Below are 24703 nucleotides of genomic sequence, written 5' to 3' on the forward strand. Positions count from 1 at the left end.
AAACAAAGATGGTAAACCTTGTACCTGCTAAACATGCTAAGCATATTAGCATTGTCAATGTGAACATGTTAGCATGCTATTGTTAGCATGCTGGATGTTTTCTCTGCATGGCTTCCTCAAGTTAACACTGTAACACACACACAGAGACACACACACACACACAGAGACACACACACACAGAGACACACACAGACACACACACACACACACAGAGACACACACACACAGAGACACACACAGAGACACACACACACACACACAGACACACACACTTCATGTGGTCAAACCTCACACTGGTTTCTGTGTCGACCCAGAGGTCCGATCTGGGACGGCTGGAAGGGCTGAGCCTCCTGATTGGTCGGAGCAGGCTCCTGACTCCACCCACAGCAGCCTGAAGGAGCAGGGCGTGGTCGTCGAGGCGGCGGCATCGTTCGACAACCACGCCCCCGTCTCACCGGCCAGCCAATCAGCTTCTACCATCTCTGTGACATCCTTTGGCCCTCCCACCCTGCTGCTCAGGGAGACGCTGGGACGAAACACTCACCTCTTCATCAGCTGCTCGTCCTCCTCAGCTCCTGGCTTCTCCTCTGAGAAGGGCAGCTCTGGGGGGGAGGACCTGGGGGGAGACAAGGGGGAGGTGGAAGAGGAGGACGATGGTGATGAAGAGGAGGAGACAGAGAGGTCAGGAGAACTGTAATAATAAACCACAGTAAAACATCAGCCCTGAGTTCAGCCTTCCAGGCAGTGCTGCCTGCCTGCCCTACGTCTGATAACCAACTGTCAACTTATCAACTGTCAACTTATCATTTCTGTCTCTAATTTGATTCCTCAGATTATTTTCTTAAAACAAACATCGACCAGCTCAGAGAGAAGATTTGTTGGTCTCGATGCAGGTCAGATTGTTCCAGGTGTTTCAGGTTTCTTGGTTCTGGTGTGGTGACCGGCTTTATCTCACTGTCACCTCTGAGAAACCTTCTGTTTCTTTTCAGTTTGCTTTCAGTGCTAAAAGTCTTTTTTCCCAAAAGTCATTATTCTGATTTATATTAATTGATATTATATGTCTTATTATTATTATTATAATTATATATTCCTTAATAGTAAAATCTGAGAACCTCGTCTTTTGAACAAAGATAAAACAGCATTTGTAGAACAAAAACTCCAAACTTCCTCCTCCTCCTCTTCCTCCTCCTCCTCCTCCTCTTCAGGTGACCTCCCAGCGGCCATATTTGTTTTACATGTTCATATTTAGTCTTTCTAACAGTCTGTAAAGACATTAAAGGACCTGTCCTCCCTGTCGTTGTTACTAAACTCAGACTGAGACGCAGACAAACTTCCACGTCGAACACTGTGACATCACTCATGATGTAAATGTGATGTCACATAGTTTTTCTTTTTTTTTCTTCCACTAACTTGAGTGTTGGTTACCGCGGTGACCAGCAGCTTCACTGACGACAGAGCTACAGTTGTACTAACCTGGCGACTGACTACAGTACCCACGATGCAACGCGGCAGCCCTGAAAAGAATGACGACGAGAACATTTTGGAGTAAAAATCAAAGAGAACAAACGAGGAAGAAAACAAAAGATGAAAAGATGAACTGTGGGAGCTTGAAGTCTCTTGATGTCTCGTGAGCCAATAAAAAAAGGACTAGATGGTGATGTCATTGCGTCGAACTTGATGATAATGGTTTCGAGTTAAAGCTGCCACCCGGGAAAACCAGTCGCAGAGTTCTGGTTTTGTGTCACCGCATTTCTCTGTTTTACTGGTGTTAACCATCAAACATCACCGTCCAATCACCTCCTCCCTGCTGCACCTTCACAGTTTCCTCCTCTCAGCTGATTTCTTTTAAACTTCTGATTTGTTATTTGGCGTCCTTTTGTTCTCCCCTGTTCCAACCACTAGTCAGAAATGTCCAGAGTTCTAAATTAGAAGATGTAACTTATAAAATGTCAAATATAACTGTAGAAAAACACGACCGGATTCACACAATTTGCCCAAATGAGATCTTGTTGCTGATTTTAAGCAAGAAAAAAAAGAACAAAGTCGCCTCTCAGATACGCTTACACTGTTAAATCCAAATATCCCGCTGCATTTAGTGGTAAAGTGTTGTCGTTTGTTTTATTTTTAATTGTTTTGTGCCACTCTGTCTGCCTACTGCTGCTCCTACATTTCCCAGAATACCTTTCAGCAGCACACAGAGAGGGCGTGTCCAGCTTCTCCATGGTGTCTTTATATCACTGGGTGACAGTACAGTTTTTAGTCTGCAGGTAGATAACAGGTGGGGATGGAAAGTTCTGGTGTCAACATCTGCACATGAGCTAAAGCAGCTGCACCGATTGGTCAATGTGTAGACCAATCAGGTAACAGCTACCGTTCCTCCTGCAGCCTGGTGTCTTTGATGAATCATAACCTTTCTGCCCTCAAATGACGGATTCATGTGGTCAGTAGACATTTTACTAAATCTTTTCTAGTTTCTGACCACAGAGGAAACTGATTTCTCTGCACAATAATATGGAAGTCCAAGAAACAGAAACAAGGAGACGTGTTTTTCCCCGACGCCTGCCGGCCTTCAGATGTAGGGAGTGTTTATACATTCAGCACGATACAGGAACTGATGTGTGAACACTAATCTCGTGGGTTTCTGTGTTCACTTCATCTGGCTGTTGGTCTGTTTCCTCTTCTGTGATGAGTTCTTCCTGTTTGATCAGGAAGCCGTCACTCTGTGGATCTGATTGTCAGATTATCAAACCTCATCAGAGCCTCACGTTGTGGATGTAAAGAAGAGGAAACACACCACAGTCTGTGATCCTAACAGGCTGATTTCTTCCTTCCTTCCTGTCTGTAGACTTGTTTTTAACCCCACATGTATTTGCTCTGCGGTGCTATTTGCTGTCTAACAACTATCTAGGAAAAACCTCCTGGTTGTGTTTGAATGTATTTGTAAATGTTTAGGTGTGTTTTCTAAAGACGCGCTCTAGAACCGACCGGTCGGGACCAGCCGAGACTTTAGATCAGACTTCTGGTTCTGAACTGGACGGACTCTCTCACACACACACACACACACACACACACACACACTGAAGGACAAACTGCTGAGCACTTTGATTGGAGGACGGAGGGATGAATGGACCAATGGAGGGTTCATGTTGAGACGGTGGGGGGGGCGACGACACATGATGTGAACCTGCCGTGTGCAGCCAGTTGATACTGATCTAACACACCTGTACAGTCACCCACTGACCTGTGGATACAGTGATTGGTTTTAGTTTGTGAATAAAATGTCGAATGCCAACATGCACCTCTCTTTCTCCTCAGAGTGTTTGTGTTTAAATCTCAATTCATCTATGAGTTACCTTTTAAATGATTCGATTGTTTGGTGTTTAAAGGCTTTAATGTTGAATATATTTAGTTTACTATCATCAACGACTGAGAAAACCAGAAAATATTTATATTTGAGATGCTGGAACTTGGAATCTTTACTGATTTTGCTTTAAAAATTACTTAATTTATTAAATCATTGAAATTGTTGCTAATTCATTTTAACTTGAATTTTCTAAATGTTAGTGTGTAAAGGTGGTGATGTCTGTCCATCCAACATCTGAATGACTGTCGACAAGACTGCTGTGAAATGTGAAATTCTGTAGATATTAATGGTCATTAGATTTACTCCTAATGATTTTGGTGACCCCTGACCTTTCCTCTCGTGCCACCATCAGGTAAATATTTGTACACAAGAGCTTCCAGATCTTCCAGACCAACTTGATGTCATCTTCCTTTCATAGTGAGCTAACCTCTGAGCTACAGCTATAAAAATAATAATAATAGCTAATGGCGACAATCACAGATGAGGTGTTTGCAGCTGCAGGTTATTCAGAAATAACAGCTCTTAAATGAACACATTTCTTAGATCAACGCAAAAATATAAATGTTAACTGTTTCCAAATAATCCTGCAGCTTCTGTGAAGGACACGTCGCTCACTGACACAAGAACAACTGACTGATACTCAGCATACAGAGTTTATATCGAAGGTCACGAGCTGAAGTGTGAGGACTGGATTAAACTGTTTGTCTGCTCTGATGTAAACTGCTAACATTAGCAAGTCTGGCTAACTAGCTTGCTATTAATGTACCAAACTTAAAGCGTGTTTAAACTGAACACGAAGCTAATTTCAAAAGGCGGCACGATTGCGTAAAAAAGTTAATTCACAGACAAGAGTGGACATGAATTACTCCTAACGGTGCAAACTGAGGTGACGACGTGGCTGCAAAGTGGAAAACGTTTCAACTGCAGCAAAACTTTCATTCCTCCCAAAGCTAAGCGACGAGAAAGAGAGACGAGGGTTAAGTTCTGTGCATTCGTCGCTAGCTACCTGAGAGCTAACGGGCTAATGACTCCTTTCCTCTAGCGCCACCTTCAGGACAAACTCTACTTCTTTAGCTGCACTGCTGGTACATAACTCATCTGGGTGTCGTTTGTTCTGCCCGACGCGTTCATATTGGCTGTAGTGAACACTGCAGCCTCCAGGGGGCAGTAGACTTTAGACTGTTGGTGTTGGTGAGATGCACAAATAAAGCTTGTGTTTATGTTTATGTGCGTGTAGAGTCATCGTCAGTGTTGTTGTTGTTGGAGAACTTGATGATTTGTGTGGCAGGCTGAGGTGTTTCGTGGTGGACGAGGAAGTTAAAGAAGTCAGAACAGTGAATGTCAAACGCAACACAAAGGTATTTATTTTTCTTTTTTGGACTACACTGAAGACTTCAGTCAAAAACATCAAGCAGAGTAAAACCCACACATCAAAAGTCAAACACACAGTCAGAATACAGGCACATTGAAGCAGTCCTGAAGGATCTGTGACCACTAGGGGGCAGAAGACCTGTCAGAAATTCAGCCCTGGTGTATCATCAGCTTGTAAAGTCGTTGTGGCTAACATGTTAGCATACAGCTGCTTGTTTCCACCTCCAGCAGCTACAGAGCAACATGGTCCTCCATGTGGAGTCGTGTTTGTGTCTCCTGATGAATTCTGTCTATATGGAGGGGTGATGAGAGCCTGACAGACTCAACCACACAGTAAATGTGCCGTAACCCAACTAGCTATGAGCTAAAAGAGGCTAAAGATTGTGTTGAGCTGCAGAGTTGGAGACACTTTATACAGTCATCTGATTTACTGTCTAGAGCTGACAAGAAATACACAAAGGAATATTTTCATGTTTGGTATAGACCAGGACTGCACGGAAACGTTCCAGGAAATAGCCACAGCCTTCGCTCACTGTGTCCGATACTGACGGATGCTTTCGCCTTCTCCACCAGCTCAGCTTAAATAATGTTATAAACTCACTGATTACTCTCTCCCTACAGACTCGCTGCCCTCAACACTTCCTGTACAAACCAGTTCTCATCGCTTTACTGTGGAGAAATACAGAAACACACTGACATGGTTTCTTACAGTAGATGCAGACTCACGTGTCCCCCCATGATCCTGGACTTATACAGTACACATCAGACAAAAACACACAGCAATCGAACATTAGAAACGTCACACAAACACCAGAAACACACCGATGGTGTTTGGAGATGCAGCAGAGCTTCATTCAGCGATCTGCGGAAACAAACAGCAGGAACACTTTTACTAAACAGAAACCGAACAACAACAACAAGCTACAAAACTTGAATTCTGCTTTCCTCAGTAATTATACGTTAGTGAGGAAGCACTTTCAGATGTTCTCACCATGACGACCTTGCTGGTCTGCTCGCGGGTCCGAATCCGCAGCTTGTTGACGGTGGTCTCGGCGACGTCGGCTCTCTCCTCGGCGTCGTCCAGCTCGTGTTGGACTTTCCTGAAACGCACCGTGCTGCAGCTCACCTGCTCCTCCTGGTGGACATGCAGAGGAACAACACCTGTGATTCAGCTACTGATTTTTATGGCCACTTGGGGGCAGCAGAAACAAGTGGTGAACGCAACATCCACATAAGTTGATATGGTGAACTGTGTAGTAGTTGTGGCTAACATGTTAGCAAACAGCTGCTTATTTCCACATCCAGCAGCTACAGAGCAACATGGTCCTCCATGTGGAGTCGTGTTTGTGTCTCCTGATGGATGAAGTCCAGTCCAGCTCTGGTTCGCTCGTGTCGTTTGTTGCTTTGTTATTGTATGAAATATAAATTATAGCACTTCATTCAAGACTCACAGCGTTCTCCGCTTGTCTCTTGTAGCTCTTGACTTTGGTCTGAAGCTTATCGATCAGCTCCTGCATCCTCAGCAGAGTCTTCCTGTCCTCCTCTGTCTGCAGGAACACAAAGAGAACCAATGAGAAACACAGAACCAACAGAACATCTGTATGACACGGACAGAAGCAGCAGCTGGATGATGTGAGGTCATCAGACCTGGTACGTCAGCTCTTTGACTCTCCTCTCGTAGCGACGGACTCCTTTCTGATACTCCTCGCTCCTCTTCTGCTCCACCATCAGCTCCGTCTGCAGCTCCCTCACCTGCACACAGCAGCGCTCTTATCAAGTCCGTCCTGTCTGAAGCCTGATGATGGTTATTACTGGTGACAATGGTTTTTAGGTTGCTTCGTTATACTGATAAAAACAGCTAGAAGAGTGGAGGCACAACCTATGACTGATTCTTCTTCTTCTTCTTCTTCTTCTTGCTTATATCCAGCTATATATATATATATATATATATATATATATATGATATATGACATCACTCTGTCCCATTTTGATAGGATAACAAGTAGATTCAGCATTTTTGAGCTCAGAGTAGTGACTGTTTGTAGATAAATAAACTAGTGTTAGCAAGTCATTTTCTAGCCCTGTACATTCTAGCTAGCGTTAACTGTCTGTCAGCTAACATGTGGTCATGTCCAATGTGTTGTTTTGTCTCACACGCTTGACATTGTGGAGGACACATCACTCACTCTCATCTCCAGTTTATGAAGCTGTTTCTTTCCTCCCTTCAGCGCCATCTGCTCCGTCTCATCCAGTTTGACCTGCAGCTCTGTCAGAGACACACGGCGACACTGTTAACATCCACCCGTAACACCCGTCTTTCATCTACAGGTGAACTCTTTCATCATCGTGTCTCTAACAGTGTTTGTGTTGTTTTGTACCTTTCGCCGTAGACTCCACGTTCCTCTTCATTCTCTCCAACGTACTGTTGCTGTCCTGCTCCTTCTTCAGCTCCTCCGCCATCAGAGCCGCCTGCTCAAACACAGATATGCAAAGGATTCAGGTACAGGTTAAACTTTCCAACAAGGAGAACAGATGAGAAGGAGCAGGGAGGACGCTGGAAAAGGTTTAGAAAAAACAGTAACAGCAGGTCAGAGGTCAGGGGTCAGGGGTCAGGACTGACATCAGTGATGGCCTTCTTGGCTTTCTCCTCAGCGCTGCGACTCTCCTGCATCACCTCGTCCACCTCTCCTGTCAGCAGAGACAGATCGGTCTCCAGCTTCCTCTTCTGGTTCACCAGACCTGTGTTCTGAAATACAGGAAATCAGTCAGTGTATTAATGTCATTCTATTTGTCAATCAGTCAATCAATCACTTAGTGGAATCATTCCATCAGAACCACTTCATGGTGAGTCAGTATTCAGTGAGTGTATTGATCGGTCAGTACCTGTGAGCTGAGCAGGTTGACTCTCTCGGAGGCCTCCACCAGCTCGTGCTCGGCCGTCCTGCGGACGCGATCGGTCTGTTCCAGGATCCCACGCAGCTCCTCCTCCTCGGCTGTCATCAGAGTACAGCGTCGCTCCAACAGCACCATCTGTTCTTTAAGCTGATTGGTCAACTGGACTCTATCTTCCAGGTCCACCTGTTGCTCTTTAACCTACGAGAGGACACGAGTCAGTGGGGTCCGTTCCAACATTAAACCACGTCGCGTAATTGAATTTAAGGTGAATAATCAGCCGTAGAAAACTTCCTCTGACTTTGACATGTCTCTCAGACACTCCACACTGTTCCTGAAATGTCCATGAACCAGGAGGCAACAACCATGGCAGCCTTAGAGCATCACGGTCTGTATTTCATCTGTCGTTGCCTCCCCGACATCGAGGAGTTCACTCTCCTGATATCTTAGATGATTGTGGGCGGGGCTACCTGTGTCTGCAGGTGTCTGATCATCCTCTGGCTCTCGGCTGCCTGTCTGTTAGCCTGTCCCAGCTGGACCTCTATCTCGTTCAGGTCAGACTCCATCTTCTTCCTCAGACGAACCGCCTCACTGCGACTGCGAACCTCCGCCTCCAAACTGGCCTGCATGGTCTCCAGGGAGTTCTGGTGGCTCCGCCTGGTGGACAGCACTGGTATTACTACTCCAACACATGCATTATGCTCATTTCTTCCACTGTTTTTCTGTACTGCATGTTATTATTATATGTACAGTTTTAGATTTGGTGCATGCAGTTGTCAGATCTTTTACTGGTTAGTTGGTAGGTTTATAGTTTTTAACTTCTGAGTCTGTTATTTGAGATATTTGGTACCTGAGATTGTCGATCTCTTCATCTTTCTCTGAAATCTTGCGCTCGATCTCAGTCCTTATCTGGTGCAGCTCCATCTGAAATCTCAAGGTCTTACTCTCCTCATGCTCCAGAGTACCCTGGTTGGTGGAGAGGCGGGAGGTTCATGAGCTTAGTAAACAGTTTGGTTGGTGAAGAGTTGACAGGTATCTACAGCAGGTAAGTCAGTTACCTCTGCTTCCTCCAGAGCTGCTCTGATATCACTCTTCTCCACATGGAGGAGCTTCTTCGTTCTCTCCAGCTCATGGATGGTCTTCCCTCCCTGACTGATCTGATCTGTCAGGTCCAGTATCTCGTCTGGAATCAATCACAGTTGCTCAATAAATTTGTCCATCAATCACAATGTTAGTTATATCAGTCTTGTGTAGCCAGACTTGTGATGATTGGTATCAAGTCTGAAGGTTAGTCAAAATGGTTTAGAGGTCTTTTGTCTCAGAGTCTCATGGCTCAGTGTTTCTGAGTTCATTGTTATGATTGCTGCTCTGGTTTCCTGGTAGATTAATAAAAACCAGTGTCAGAGGTTCGTGAAGATAGTTTGATGTCACCTTGTCAAAGAATGTACTGAGGACACAGCCTCCAAATATATTTCTGTGACCTGATGTCACCTGCTTTTAACAGCAAAGTTGTTATGCTAGTCTGCCACAGTTGACGGACAACGTAAGTAACCTGTAACCCCACAGCTAATATATGTTCTCCGAAGCAGCGCTCTGTTACTTCAGTAGCTAGTTATAGAAAACGATGGAAATGGAAAAGAAAAAAATGGGACGCTCTGGGGATTCAGATCAAACCAGATGATGTTAGACTGACGTGATAAACCTCTTCCTTCATTCACATCAGGAGATTCTCCGGATTCTGAGACTTAAAGTCCGACTTCAAGACCTGACCAATACTGGACAATAATAAGTCCAGTTATCTATGTGGCTACTTAAGTGAAGACAGACAGGAAGGGAGAGAGTACCTTGCAGGTTCCTGTTTTCTCGTTGAATTGTCTCCAGTTGGTCCAGAGCTTCTTCATAGCAGTTCTTCAGTTTGAAGAGCTCGGTGCTCAGACTGCGGGACTCTTTCTGGGACGCTTCCAGATCCGTCTGACTCTCGTCAAACTTCAGCTTCCAGTCACTCATCAACTGCATCAAACAAAAAAGAAGCACAAACTTGTTTCTGAGCTTATCTTACCTGCCACCTTCCACGTCTACAGGTGGTGAGTATTGTTTACGGCCGTGGTAGTTTATGGCCGGTGTTGCTGACTGACCTTTTCGAAGTTGCGTTGCTTCTTGTCCAGAGCCAGAGCAGCACTGTTGGATCGCTCCAGTTCAACCACCAGGTCTTCGATCTCTGTCTGCAGACCCTGTTTGCTTTTCTCCAGCGAGGAACATTTGGCCTGAGACGTCTCCACAGCTTCCTCAACAGTCTGCAGTTTGACGACTAGCTTCTTCCTACAAACAACAGAGCTCATGTAGTGAACTGCACAACTGGAAAAAGAATTCACCTCACAGTCACAGCTAACTTTCATGAAGTGCGACCCATTATGCAAGTCTAGTAGTTTAGTAGTAGTAGTAGTAGTAGTATCAGAGTACTTTACTTTGCGTCTTCCAGCTCCTCTATTCTCAGCACAGCGTCAGTCTCGTACTTGGCTCTCCACTGAACCACCTGGCTGTTGGCTTTGGACAGCGCCCTCTGCAGTTCAGCCTTGGCCTCCTGCTCCTCCTCCAGCTGCTCCGTGAGCAGACTGCAGTCGTGACGGGACGCCTGTACCGCATGAGCCAGCGCAACACGAGCCTGCAACACATGTATTTACTTCTAACCACAACGCTGACGCTCCAACATGTTCCAGTTAACATCAGAGAGAGACACAAGTTGGCTTGTTAAGATCTACATACATTTGTTAGCATGAAATGGGCCCTAAACACAGTTGGGACAACCAGGGGGGTCAGTAGTGAAATGATGGATCAGAGTTATGAGGGTTCAGTGTTACTTTGCTCTCCTCCTCCAGCTGCCTCTTCAGACCCTCAGAGTTTTGGCAAACCCCCGCCTTGGAGCGTTGGAGCTGACCAATCATAGCGTCCCGCTCCTCCAGACGCCGGCTGTACTCGGCTGGAAGAACAACACAGAGAGGAAGAGGAAGGTGGGTGAGTGGAGCCTCCTTCATTAGGTCTTCTGCCAGAAATCAATGTAACTCGTTTATATTACTTGTTTTATTATTATTGTTATTTGTGTGTGTGTGTGTGTTGTACCAGTCTCTGTGAGCGCTCGTGCTTTCTGGGCAGAAACTTCAGTCAGTTGTCTCTGCAGCTCCTCTGCTCTGCTCCTGCTTTCATTCAGCTGGTCCTCATAAACCCTGCACATCTTCTCCACAGCTCCCTACACACACACACGAGTTAAACACCAAAAACACTGGATCCTACATTTCCCATCATGCAGTTCTGTGTCTTTCATTGTACCCTCCCTGCCTGATAAACACATATCTTATTTTACAGCCTGAGTATTGCTCATCATGACGAGCAGGCTGGCATAGGTACAAGGTTTAAATGAGAGTTTTTGCCTTGGCCCTGGACAGCTGCTCCACGTTAGCAGCCAGGTCGTCGGCCTCCAGCCTGAACTCGGCCTTCTCCTTCTCCAGTTTCTGTTTGGTTCTCTGCAGACTGTCGATCTGCTCGCTGAGCTCCGCCACCATGTCCGAGTGCTTCTTCCTCAGCGTGGCGGCCGTCGCCTCGTGTTGAAGCCCCGCCTCCTCCAGCTCCCGCCGCATCTTCAGGAAGTCTGCCTCTCTCTTCCTGTTTGACATGAAGTTAGTTACACTTTGTAGTCACAGAGTCCACCGCTCTGTTTAGGTCAACGCTCTTCAGACACACTGCAGACAGGATTTAGAGGTTCAGATGAATAAACACTGGAGTGGACAAATCTCTGACTTAAGTAATCCTGGTTCTTCCAGCATCTCACTGGAGTTTACTTTACCAACAACAGTATCAGACTGGATCGCGTATGAAATGTCTACGAATTGACTTTGACAATTTAAGCTAAGTTAGTTGTTGCCTTTGAGGGAATGGAGAGCTGGAGGTCAAAACAAAGGAAGCGACAGTATCGAAGATGCATTGTGCCATCCACATTTCTATAACCCTGTTCTGAAGTATAAACTGCAGGCAGTCACGAAACAGGAGTCGATGGTTTAATGAACTGTGTAAACATACTGTCCCGTCAAGACTGAGTGCTTTAACTTCAGTGCTAACATCAGCATCAGCTAGTTAGCAGTAAACACAGAGTCCAGCTGAGACACGTGAACATGTTGACCTGATGGTGGCGCTGATGAAGAGTCAGAGGATCACCAGAGTTACTACAGTTCATCCTGAGGGGACCATGAAGGTCTGAACCACATCTCATCACAGTCCGTCCAGCAGCTGCTGAGGTGTTTCAGTCTGAATCTGAATTGTCAACCTGCTGGTGGCGCTAGAGGAAAAGTATTAATTAGTGCAATCATGAATGCGGATGATGACCTGTTGAGAGCGATCTGAGCAGCAGAGGCTCCTCCCGCCTCCTCCAGTTTCTCTCCGAGCTCCTCCAACTCTCTGGCGATGTCGTTCCTCTGACGCTCGGCTTTGGTGCGCCACGCCCGCTCCGCCTCCAGCGCCTCCTCCAGCTCCTCGATACGAGTCTGAGGATTTGATCACAACGCAATCCTGTAGCAGCAGCGGTGATCAGGAAGCTAAACAAGTTCTATTCTGGATCAGTCCGACCAACCTGATGCTCTTTCATCTTCTTCTGAAGCTGAGCAATCAAACTTTGTTCATCCTCCATTTTAGATTGAAGCTGACCCAACTCAAAGTCTTTCCTTTAGGGACGTATGAGAGAGACGGGAAAATAGGAAAGCAAATATTTATTATTATTCAGTGATTGGTTGTGATTAGTGGTATCAGCTTCATGTTTACTGTAAACAACATCATTTTTTACTTGAGCTAGTCCTTGTGGAGAGAAAGCTCCGGATGTGTTGTCTTACTTTTTCAGTCTCTCCTCCAGTTCTTCCTTATAGTTCTCCAGGTCCCTCACTGAGTCCATGGACAGCTTCAGATCCCCCTCCAGCTTACGTTTGGTTCGTTCCAGTTCTAACCGCACCTTCTTCTCCTGCTCCAAGGAACTTTCTACCTGCAGGGAAGAAAGGGGGGGGGGGGGCTGTCAGAAACCAGGGACAAACTCATAGAACAGAGTGCCTCGACCTTATGGTCACTGAGGAGATTCTAAGGGTGCTTCGGGCTGTCCTTGTGGTCCTTTAGGTAGTAGTTGTAGTGGTATGTGTGAGTTCTACTGGTCATTAAGCAGGTTCTAGAGGTCCTTTAGGTGGCTTTGGTGTTACTGAGGAGGTTCTAGCAGTTTCTTGGGTGATTCTTATGGTTGTTGTTGAGGTTGTAAGGGTTCTCAAGGTGGTTCTTGTGATCATTAAAGAGGCTTTAAAGGTCCTATAGGTGGTTCTAGAGGTCCTTTAGGTGGTCATTGAGGAGGTTTTGATAGACCAGACAAATACAGAGAGTGCAGAGACTGTTCTTACGGTCCAGCGTGTGGACTGACATCCGAATATTTATACATATGGACTTTTGCTTACATTGTCCACTTGCTGCTCCAGCCGAACCTTCGCCTTGGCCAGCATGTTGACCTTGTCCTCCTGTGCCTGAAGGTCATTCAGAACCTGCTGGTGAGCTTCCTGCAGGGCGGCTTTCTCTCTGCTCAGAGACGTGATGGATTCATCCAGAACGCACATCTCGTGGGACAAGTTCTTCACCTGGACGGAAAGAAATGTTTTTTATGAAACTCATCAGTTCTGCCCATCACCAGACCAAAGCACCTAAAAGAGAAACAGCAAACAAAAAGAGGAAGTTTCATTCTAAAGTGAAGGAACCCTTGAACACACCTTGTTCTCCACTCCATGTCTCTCTTTCTCCACTTTAGCCAGGGTCATCTCCAGGTCGTCCACGTCTTTCTTCAGTGATACCACCTCGTCCTCCAGCTGACGTTTCTTGGACGTCAGCGTGGCGCTCACCTCCTCCTCATCCTCCAGACGTTCCTGCATCTCCTTCAGCTTCGACTCCTGAGAGATTTTGGACTGAATCAGCTGGTTGCAGCGGTCCTCTGCATCCGTCAGGTTGTCCTGCTCCTGGATGATTGAAATGCAAAAAAACACAAAATATTTTAGAGATATTAAAGAAAAGAGTGAGTTTACTACAGATTAGCTGCTCCAGATAAGAGATACAGACAGTTTGCATGTTAATTCAAGGTTTAAATGGGTTCAAGTTCCAAAATCTGGGATTGTTCCTTTAAGTACTGTAAAAAGCATGGGGAAGGGAAAAGTCTGAAGAGGTCAAAACTCAGCCGAAACACTTTGGTCTGATGATAAAGTTGTTCTTTATACTACAAGTACTGCTGGAGTCTTGACCTCTTCATTGTTCCTTTAAGTTTCAGTGTGACTTACAGCTTGCAGCTGCAGAGACAGGTCGTTTTTCTCCTGAACTAAAACCACCTGCCGCTCCTCGGCGTCCCGACGCTTTACCTCTGACCTGACGGAGGAAAACACAACAGTAAACCACAGTGAGAGAAAATACATTCATATGTACCGCATGCAGCTCATTTCACTTTCTATACCCTGATTTAAATGTCTAAATAATAATGTAAACAATACAAGCAGCCAGTCAAACAGGTGAACAGACCTGTCAAAGGCCTCTTTTAATTTGTTGAATTCGTCATTGAGAGCAGCCAGCTCTTTCTCCACCTGGGCGCTCCTGAGCAGGGGGCGGAGCTTGTAGAACAACATCATCCACGGCCAAGTCCTCACAGAGAAGAACGCTCTGAGGTTGAACTGGATCACCATCACGGCATCCCTGAGAGGAAGAATTAAAGAGCACACCTGTGTTTTTACCCAAAAAACAAACAAATCTCAAGAACTTTATAATCCAGCCGTCAGTTTGTAGATTGGTTTCTTTCTTTCCAGCAGACGTTCAGACAAGCAGCCAACACAACTGAGGATTTCAAACCATCAAACCACCATTTTGCACCATCGATCACCTGCACTCAGTGTTCTTTTTGCTCTTATTATTAATTAATCTGATGGTTGTCTTATTGACCTTTGCAGCATCATCTTTTGTCGTTCCATCCTCATCAGCTTCCCTCTGGACATGGCCTGAACGGTGGTGAGGATCTGAGACAGACGGGTGTCCCTCATGTCCTCCAACTGACCCAACAGGCCGGCCTTAAAAAACACCTGAGAAGATCAAGTATTAACAGTAGTACCCTGTCCTTAGTATTATATCGCTGGTAGTATTATTCACAGTATTTGTGCTGTACCTTTGAGTGTCCAAACTTGTATTGGGTGTGGTCTATGTCCAGTGAGCCCAGCAGTTTCTCCACAGCCTTCCTGCTGTCCACAAACGAGTCCTCTGGAATCGCAGATGGATTCAAGATGCGATAACTGAGGAAGAAAAGTACACATGGATTACTGAAGAGTTCCCAGTTAGACCATCAGGACCGCGGAGGGAGATCCCACTCTGGGTCAGTAAAACACCTGAAACATAAGCTTGTGTTTCTGTGTGTGGTTCGGTTTGGGACTGACCGTTGTTTGAACTCAGCGTACAGGATACGGTTTGGAAAGCCCTTCCTGCAAATCCTGATCCCCTCGAGGACTCCGTTACACCTCAACTGGTGGAGGACCAGGAAGGGATCCATTACACCTGGAAAACACATTGGGACACGTCTGTAAAGTTAGTTTTACTTTTCATTTGTGCAGTTTGTGTGAGTTAGTTAATATTTGCAAATCCAATTGATTGAATACAATGATGTTCAATTAGTGGCTTGACTCAATATAATTGAACAAACATTTGAAGACAGACGATGTTTTCTATCTTTTAACATTTCATAGAGTAAATTATTAATTGAAAAAGCCCTAATTGAAATACTGTATTTTGCAACTGTTGCAACTATTAGGACTATGCTACATTAGCATACTTAGCATGCTAATGTTATTGGGCGGCAGGAGGCAGAGTAGGTCGTCCACAGGGTCACAGCTTGGGGGTTAGGGTTAGAGGTCGATTCCCACCCCCTCCTGTCCACATGTCGAAGAGTCCTTCGCAAGACACTGAACCTCAAATTGCGCCTGATGGTTGGCCAGCCCCCTGCATGGTAGCTCGCTGCCATCGGTGTGTGTGTGTGTGTGTGAATGGATGGGGCCGGGCTACAGACTTCTAGTCTCGCTGCTGTTGTTGTTGTTGGGTTACCTGGATCCTTGGACTCGTTGGGGATGATGCAGCGGACAAAGTGAGGCTGAGTGCTGCGGAGGTTAGCCATCAGCTTGTTCAGATTCTCCTGTGTTTAAACACACAAACAGACAAAGAGTTGGAGTCCATCTTTAGTGTCAAGAATCTGTCAGAATCACAGGTATGAACAACAGTCCCACTCACCTTGTGTAACTGTGAAACTGTCTGGAAGGAAGCTGCTTTCCTCTTCCTGTGTTTGGTTTCAGCCTTCGGATCACCGGCTGAAACAACAGCACAAACAATATTACAGCACTCTACTTCTTTCTTTCCTTTAAAGTGTGCCGGTCTGCTCCAGTTTGGAGTCTTTGGGGTCTGTTTGTTTGTCTAGTTACCCATCTCAGAGCTGATGTAGTTCTCAAACAGTCCAGCCATTAGTTTGTGGGAGGATTTCTGTAACACAACCACCACCGTCTCATTCAGAGGATCTCTGTTCTTATCCAGCCAGCCTGTGATGTTGTACGGCACCTACAGTGAGGTGGACATGCAGAAGATCTGTGGTTATGAAGTGATGTGACATCAGCCTTGGATAGATTTAACTGAGCACAGAGTGGAGAACAATAATAGATATTGGCCAATTCCAAGTGCCGCCCGATTGAGCAAAGTAACTCAACAGTACGAGCTGATACCCACCACTCCAGCGTAGTGAACCACCTCAAAGTGCGTCTCATATTTGCGCTTCTTGTCCGGCCTCGGCCGCTGGAAGTTGGGCGACTTCCCCAGGTGGTTGTCATAGAGTTTGGTTTTAAAGCTGTGGTCCGTGGCCTTGGGGAACATACACTCCTCCTCCATGATGGACAGAATACCCATGGGCTGAAAAAGATCCACAGTGATTCATCAGTTGTATTACGTGACATCTTTGACCACGCAGGTTCATCCACTGTCGTCACATTCTTTAATCCCCCCCCACGTCTACCTGTCCTATCTGATGGAGCTAATATCCCAGTGGGTAACCCCCACCTCCATGATGTCAAAGATACTGGAGCTTTATAAACACAGTAAGAGACAAAACCCACCACAACGTGACTGTGAAAAGACGGAAAGGAGTAATACAAGCACAAAACAAAACCACACACCCTCTCTATGAGGTCTATGCAGGCCTGTAAGTCCAGACCGAAGTCTATGAAGGTCCACTCTATCCCCTCAGTCTTGTACTCCTCCTGCTCCAGGATGAACATGTGGTGGTTGAAATACTGCTGCAGTTTCTCGTTGGTGAAGTTGATACACAGCTGCTCAAAGTTATTGAACTGCAAAAAGAGACAGAAAACATTATGTCCAAGCAAATCCCACACTTCCCCCCAAAAAAACTCCACCTTGTCAGAAGTCTGATTTACATCTTGTCAGCTAACATGCAAGTTACAACAGAGCGGAAACACTTGGATCTTAACTTTCTCTCTACTTCACCTCAAAGATCTCGAAGCCGGCGATGTCAAGGACTCCGATGAAGTACTGGCGAGGCAGAGCGGTGTATAAGGACGAGTTGATACGACTCACCAGCCACTTAAACATGCGGTCGTAGGTGGCTTTGGCCAGGGCTGCCACGGCGTAGTTGACCTGCACGCACATTAAACGGCAGCAAAGATAAGTGTGTGTTCATGTTCAGTGTACCCGCTGCTGTTAGCCTGATGTGGCACAGACAGAAGATTGATTGATTGATTGATTGATTGGTTACCTGTTCTACAGTCTGTCCCTTCACGATGAACTCGTGTCCCACTTTGACGCGGGGGTTCAGCAGGCCTTTCAGCAGGTCGGCAGAGCTGATGCCCATCAGATAGGCTGCCTTATCCACACCTCAACACACACACGTACATCTCATCTCATCTGCCATAGATTACATTTCATTCATGCTCGAACTATACCTCACCAACCTCGGCCAGTTTGTCCTCTGAGTCATTAAAATGAGACTTAAACCACAATAAAGCTACAACAAATACAGCTCAGACAAACAGACTACATCTCATCAGAACTTCAGCTCATTCAGAAGGAGAACCAAGAGAACTGAGCACATTACTGCTGTTCTTAGATCTTTACTCTGGCCTCCTGTTACTTATAGATTAAGATTACGTTAATGCTTCGCTCACTAATCTCGGGCTGAATACAAAAGACATCTCTCGTCTCTGAGGAACATAAACTCAGTCAGCAGTCAGCTGTTAGAACCTCCAGTCAGAACCAAACAGGTGAAGCTGCTTTGAGCTGCGACGCTGCACACAGATGAAACCTGATGATCTCAAAGGCATTTCTGCTCTATTCTATAAAACGTTTTATATATATATGTATATATATATATATATAAGATACTTTATTTCATTTTATTCAGTTTATTATTGCTTATAGTGTTTAAATGTTAATGCTTTTCTACGCCTGTGTAAAGTTATATTTGAGCGGATCACATGATGATCACATGATGATCACATGATGATCACATGACGTGTAAACGTGCGTCTTACTCTCGGTGCCGTCGGCCTCGGCCTGCTCCTCTCTCTGCTTCTTCTTGAACCTCATGTTACCAAAGTGCATGATGGCTCCGACGATCTTATAGCAGCCGTACTTCTCCTCCGGAGTGAAGCCCAGCGTGTCCATGGCATGCTGCACACACACACACACACACACACACACACACACACACACACCGATTATAGTTCATAAGTTATCAGAGAACAGTGTGTGTGTGTGTGTGTGTGTGTTGTGGAGAGGAGTGTGTTTCTCACGTCAGTCAGCCTCAGCTCGTCTCCATCGTTGATGCTTTCCACTTTGGTTTCTCCCTGAGAGCAGAAGTGGTAGTCGTAGGCGTTGGTTGTCAACAGCAGCATGTCTGCAACACAGGGCAACCACGTTCATTACAGCGTTAAATTATATTTATTAATATAAATATTTCCATTTTATGTTACTTTACACTTCTACTGCGTCTCAGAGGGTAATAATGTACTTTTTACTCCAATTTAACTTTAGTTACTAGTTACTTTGCAGATGTAGATTGTTTAAATAAATATAAATCAACTAATAAATTATGATAGGTTCCCACACAACCATCCAAAATTGCTATCACTATTATTCTAATAAAAAGATTTTAAACTTTTTTCTAGTCACAAGGTGGAGGCCAGCACCTCGCATGGCAGCTCTGTCTCAAGTTGTAATACCACGGTGTAGAAATACTCTGCTACAATTAAAAGTCCTGCAAATTTTACTTATGTAAAAGTACAAAAGTATTAGCATTGAAATATAAGTACCAAAAGTAAAAGTAATAATTATGTATTATGGCCCATTTTGATTTTAACTACTTTATATACTTCAATCAATATATTCTAATCTTATCTTAACTATAATAATTCTATATAATATTTTGTGTTGTCAGTCAAAACTGGATATGTTGAGATCATTTGTGTTTCTGATTTTTAATTGTTCAGTTACTTTGCTGATGAATAATATCAGTGATAGGTGGTGATCCTGGCGTGTGATTGGACGGTTCTAGAGGTGGGTGGGGTTACCTTGTAGCTCTGGCTTGTGATTGGACAGGATCTGGTAGTAGATGTGGTAGCTTCTCTCTCCTGGCTGCTGGAACACGACTCTGGACTTTTCTAGAAGATCTGATAAAATATGCACATAAATACATACTTTAGTGTACTGTAGTACTATAATAGTATAAAAAACAATGGAAAGGAGAACAATACTCGTGTTTGTAAAAACCACCATTATTAGACTTAATAAGAGGACTGTTGTAGGAAATCTTGTAAATGCGACTCACAGATGTCGATGTCAGCAGACGCCAGCTTCCCCGTCGGCCCAAAATGAATTCTGATGAACTTCCCCTGAGACACACAAACGCAGACCCATGCTCTTTGTGACACTAACACATAATAATAACACAATAATAACACAATAATAACACAACACGTCCTCCTCGGCTCATCGTGACTTTACTAAACTCACAAAGCGAGAGGAGTTGTCGTTGCGGATGGTCTTGGCGTTGCCGAACGCCTCCATGGCAGGATTAGCTTCAATGATCTGGTCCTCTAAAGACCCCTGAACACACAGAGAGGAAGAGACACACAGAAACACAATGAAATCCCAGTATTCCCTCATTCATAAACTACAGAGAAGCTTGTTATCACACAGACTGCAACAAGATGCTGATAAAGACAAAGACAAATGAAATGTTGAGAAGTCTCACTCCTTTTTTCACATGTTCCCCCAGAGCAGCGACGATGGCAAAGTACTGTATCACCCTCTTGGTGTTGACCGTTTTCCCTGCGCCTGACTCCCCGCTGACGGGACAAATAACAGATAGACAAATAATAATTAATAAAGTTATTGATTTTCACTGAGGTGGACAGTAAAAAAAGTTTCAATACCACATTGTGAAAATACAAGTAAAGGTCCTGCATTCAAAAGTCAAAATATGCAAATATTAAAAATGTAAGTATCCAAAGTAAAAGTACTCATTGTGCTCAGAAGAACAGCCTGTTTTCAGCTTTGTGACGATGCATTTTCCAGCTGATCCGAGGAGGCTTTAAATAGTTTATTTAGCTTTAGCATCACTAACATCTGGAGATACCTGGTTCATCACTAACATCTGGAGATACATGGTTCATCACTAACATCTGGAGATACATCTGGAGATACCTGGTTCATCACTAACATCTGGAGATACCTGGTTCATCACTAACATCTGGAGATACATGGTTCATCACTAACATCTGGAGATACATCTGGAGATACCTGGTTCATCACTAACATCTGGAGATACCTGGTTCATCACTAACATCTGGAGATACATGGTTCATCACTAACATCTGGAGATACATCTGGAGATACCTGGTTCATCACTAACATCTGGAGATACATGGTTCATCACTAACATCTGGAGATACATCTGGAGATACATGGTTCATCACTAACATCTGGAGATACATGGTTCATCACTAACATCTGGAGATACATCTGGAGATACAGGGTTCATCACTAACATCTGGAGATACCTGGTTCATCACTAACATCTGGAGATACATGGTTCATCACTAACATCTGGAGATACATCTGGAGATACATGGTTCATCACTAACATCTGGAGATACATCTGGAGATACCAGGTTCATCACTAACATCTGGAGATACCTGGTTCATCACTAACATCTGGAGATACATGGTTCATCACTAACATCTGGAGATACATCTGGAGATACCAGGTTCATCACTAACATCTGGAGATACATGGTTCATCACTAACATCTGGAGATACATCTGGAGATACCAGGTTCATCACTAACATCTGGAGATACATCTGGAGATACCAGGTTCATCACTAACATCTGGAGATACATGGTTCATCACTAACATCTGGAGATACATCTGGAGATACATGGTCTTTCATGAACTTACGTGATCAGCATTGACTGGTTCTCACGGTCTGTGGAGGGAAATGAAGCCATGTGAAGGAACAGCAGAGGAGCAGCAGCAGAACTTCAAAACATTTTCAGTGTGAATACTTCATTGGTTTTAGCCATTTTAGGAGACTGAAGACCAGGACCAGGACAGGGGGAGCAGGACCTTGGTGCTCTATTTAAAAGACTAATTTGACATTTTGGGAAATGTGCTTCTTTGCCTTCTTGCAGAGAGATTTCAGTGAAGATTTAGGAGCAATCACGTTGACTTTTCTATTTTCTTGATCTCGAATTAGCTTACATATTACACAGTGTACAGAAATACAGCACAACATTTTAGTTGGCGCTGATTGATGCCAACATTAAACAAAAACAGTTTTACTTTGCAATCAAAATGAATGAAATAACTATGAGTTTTATGGGTAGAACAGGCGCTGTACATTTAGACAGTAACCTGTTAACCAAGCATCTAATAGGATAAAGACGCTAACAGACTTGTAGCATAGCTAGCCAGGTTAGCTGTAGCTCCCCTGGACGGCCGGCTGAGGGGAGGTTAACCTACAGGGCTAATGTTAGAGGTCAGAGGTTACAGGCGACTCACTCTGCAGCAGGTCAACGTAGGCGTTGTCAGCGATGGCGTAGATGTGGGGCGGCGTGTCTGCTCGACGCCTCCCTTTGTAGGCCGTTACCACCTCAGCAGAGTAGACTGGCAGCCATTTGTACGGGTTGACTGTGACACAGAACAGACCAGAGTAGGTCTGACACAGAGACACAGAGTTAGAGAGACGAAGGCAAAGATGAGGAGGAAAGAGAGTACGGAGAGAATAAAAACTAACATAGATCATCCACATGCTGTATCTCCTCCTCAGGTTGAAGAGGACCGAGGCTTCGTTAAGGTGAGTCAACATGGCCATGTCCTCCATCATGTCAAACTTCGGAGGGTTCATTGGCTGGAGGAGCTCTTCTTTTACTATCAGAAACTGAAACACACACATACAACACTAAGGTTCTCCTGTATATATGTATATACAGTCATGGAAAAAATTATTAGACCACCCTTGTTTTCTTCAATTTCTTGTTCATTTTAATGCCTGGTACCACTAAAGGTATATTACCTGAAGAATACAATGAACACGACAAAAAATGCAGCTGATTACATAATACTTTATGTCCTATTTGACATGCTTAAGCTTAATTGTATTCCCAGGGTATATAAGAGGCCATTTCATGTCATAAGCAGCACTGCACATGCAAAGGCCTGGAGTGGTTTCCTGCTTACATTCAAGCCGTAGCACAACTCAGAAGTTGTCAGCTCTCACATAATGCCTAAAACAAAAGAATTATGTGAAGCCACAAAGGCAGCCATCTTGGCACTGCTGGAAATTGGCATGAGTGAGAGACAGGTAGCCAAAAAACTGAAGATCTCCAAGACAGCCGTTCATTACATCAAGAAAAAACAAGCCCAACATGGTACTACCAAATTGCTAGCTGGTCGAGGCAGGAAACGTCTTTCTACCCCACGAGATGACCGTGAACTCATCCGTTCTTGTGTCAGGAATCGTCGTCAGACCTCCAGGGACCTTAAAAATGAGTGGGCACTGTCGAGAAATGTGACTTGTTCGGCAAGGACAGTTCGAAACCGACTTCTTGAAGCTGGTCTGAAGTCACACAGGGCACGGAAGAAGCCCTTCATCAATGAAAGGCAGAGGAAGGCCCGGTTACTCTTTGCTAGGGATCGGACTGTTGATGATTGGGCTAAGGTTCTCTTCAGTGATGAATCCAATTTTGAGTTGATGCCCACTCCAGCCAACTTACTGGTTAGGAGGAAGCCTGGAGAAGCCTACAAACCAGACTGTCTTGCCCCTACAGTAAAACATGGGGGTGGATCAGTGATGATCTGGGGTTGTTTCAGTATGGGTGGAACAGGGCAAATGCAATTGTGTGAAGGGCGAATGAACCAGGTCATGTACAGGGCTACTCTTGAAAACAGTCTTCTTCCATCAGCTGGAAAACTCTTTCCTGCCTCGAATGACTGGATTTTCCAACAAGACAATTCCCCTTGCCACACGGCAAGGTCAGTTAAAGCCTGGATGGAGAACCAGAACATTCGAACCATGCCTTGGCCTGCTCAATCACCAGATCTAAATCCAATGGAAAACCTGTGGAAAATCATCAAACTCAAAATGGAGAACCACAAGCCCAAAAACAAAGCAAATTTGTTTGAATTTGTGCAACAGGAATGGGCTGCTGTGACAGCAGAACAATGTCAGAAGCTGGTGGAGAGCATGCCAAGACGCATGGCTGCAGTCATCAAAAACAATGGTTATGCAATCAAGTACTAACTCCTGTGTGTATCATGTGACTAAAACAGACAGAAAAGAAAACATGGAATGCCTAAAAGCACTGTTTTTGGCAGTACAATGCCATAGCTATTGATGTAAGAACTTAAGTGATTTTGGTTATTATCAAGAAAACCATGGAAAATGGCTAGATATCAGCTCTTAAATTAAACTCTTATGAGCTATTTTTGTTGTTATCATTATATTTGTCCAAACAAATGTACCTTTAGTGGTACCAGGCATTAAAATGAACAAGAAATTGAAGAAAACAAGGGTGGTCTAATAATTTTTTCCATGACTGTATGTATGAATATATGGTGACAATATATCGTTGTTGTTTTAATATCCGTATTGATCAGGCTGTAGTATAAATGACAAACGTACATTTCTGCAAAAAACAAACAGAAAAAGACAACCGTCAACACTAAAAACTGAGTTTACGATGTCGCCTGAGTGAACACGCAGGTAAACTATTCAGCATAGTCACATCAATGAGTTATAAAATCAATAGATTGTTGATAACAAACCGATTTCCTGCTATTATTGACAGCCTCAGTGACTTATACATTGAATAGCTGATTAAAAATATTTTTAAATCATCCTAATTGAGTCATTAAGGTGAGTTAACTGACTGACCCGTCCGTCCTTGGTCTCCACAGCGGTCTTGTCTCCATTCAGCTCTTTAATCTCCACTTCGATATACGCTTCCACATCGTCAGGCATCCAGACACGCTTCGTACCTGGAAGAATCAGATGACACAGTTCCTTATGAAGTACTCGTAGTACTAGTATACTACACATACAGCATAAAGGCCCACATAAACAGAGGGACAAACACAAGTGTATTCACCGTCAAAAGCCTGGGCCTTGGCGGCCAGCTGCTCCAAGTTGGTGAGACGAAGGTAGCAACCAGATTCTCCAAACTCCGTCATATCCAGGAACCGAGACATCTGAACACAAGAACACACGGAAACACACGTTCTGTAAAGGGCCATTCTGTAGTATTTTGCTTTTCTTGAACATAAAACCAGAGTGATTTCTGAAGAACAGCTTTATTGTGAGATGTAGGTAGAGTTGTGCCAGAGCCAGGTTCCATTTATATGGTAAATGGACTGCACTCGAGTCCGCGAACGTCAACAAACAACCGGCACCCGCCGAAACACAGAGCCTAACACAAAGTCCATGTAGCG

General features: G+C 44.5%; 1 protein-coding gene across 1 annotated transcript; it reads right to left on the minus strand.

Moving 5' to 3' along the window:
• Positions 1–5681: 5681 nt before the first annotated feature.
• Positions 5682–24463, minus strand: LOC139288588 (myosin-7B-like). The gene is made up of 44 exons (XM_070909910.1): positions 24364–24463; positions 24150–24253; positions 22011–22154; positions 21776–21932; positions 21173–21200; positions 19965–20058; positions 19724–19816; positions 19539–19602; positions 19282–19380; positions 18505–18608; positions 18244–18382; positions 17469–17587; positions 17201–17350; positions 16873–17043; positions 16430–16609; positions 16132–16264; positions 15944–16020; positions 15761–15848; positions 15100–15217; positions 14835–14958; positions 14615–14751; positions 14201–14371; positions 13966–14050; positions 13408–13650; positions 13102–13278; positions 12502–12647; positions 12246–12336; positions 12002–12159; positions 11053–11284; positions 10745–10871; positions 10486–10604; positions 10093–10289; positions 9763–9946; positions 9472–9637; positions 8686–8810; positions 8478–8593; positions 8098–8284; positions 7619–7828; positions 7356–7481; positions 7114–7204; positions 6922–7001; positions 6383–6487; positions 6187–6282; positions 5682–5870 (listed from the first exon to the last, which is right to left on the minus strand). Exons 1-44 carry the CDS (start codon positions 24461–24463, stop codon positions 5682–5684), a joined length of 5844 nt encoding a protein of 1947 aa, XP_070766011.1.
• Positions 24464–24703: the final 240 nt, after the last annotated feature.

Source organism: Enoplosus armatus, chromosome 8, assembly GCF_043641665.1.
Source record: "Enoplosus armatus isolate fEnoArm2 chromosome 8, fEnoArm2.hap1, whole genome shotgun sequence".
Lineage (NCBI taxonomy): Eukaryota > Metazoa > Chordata > Actinopteri > Centrarchiformes > Enoplosidae > Enoplosus > Enoplosus armatus.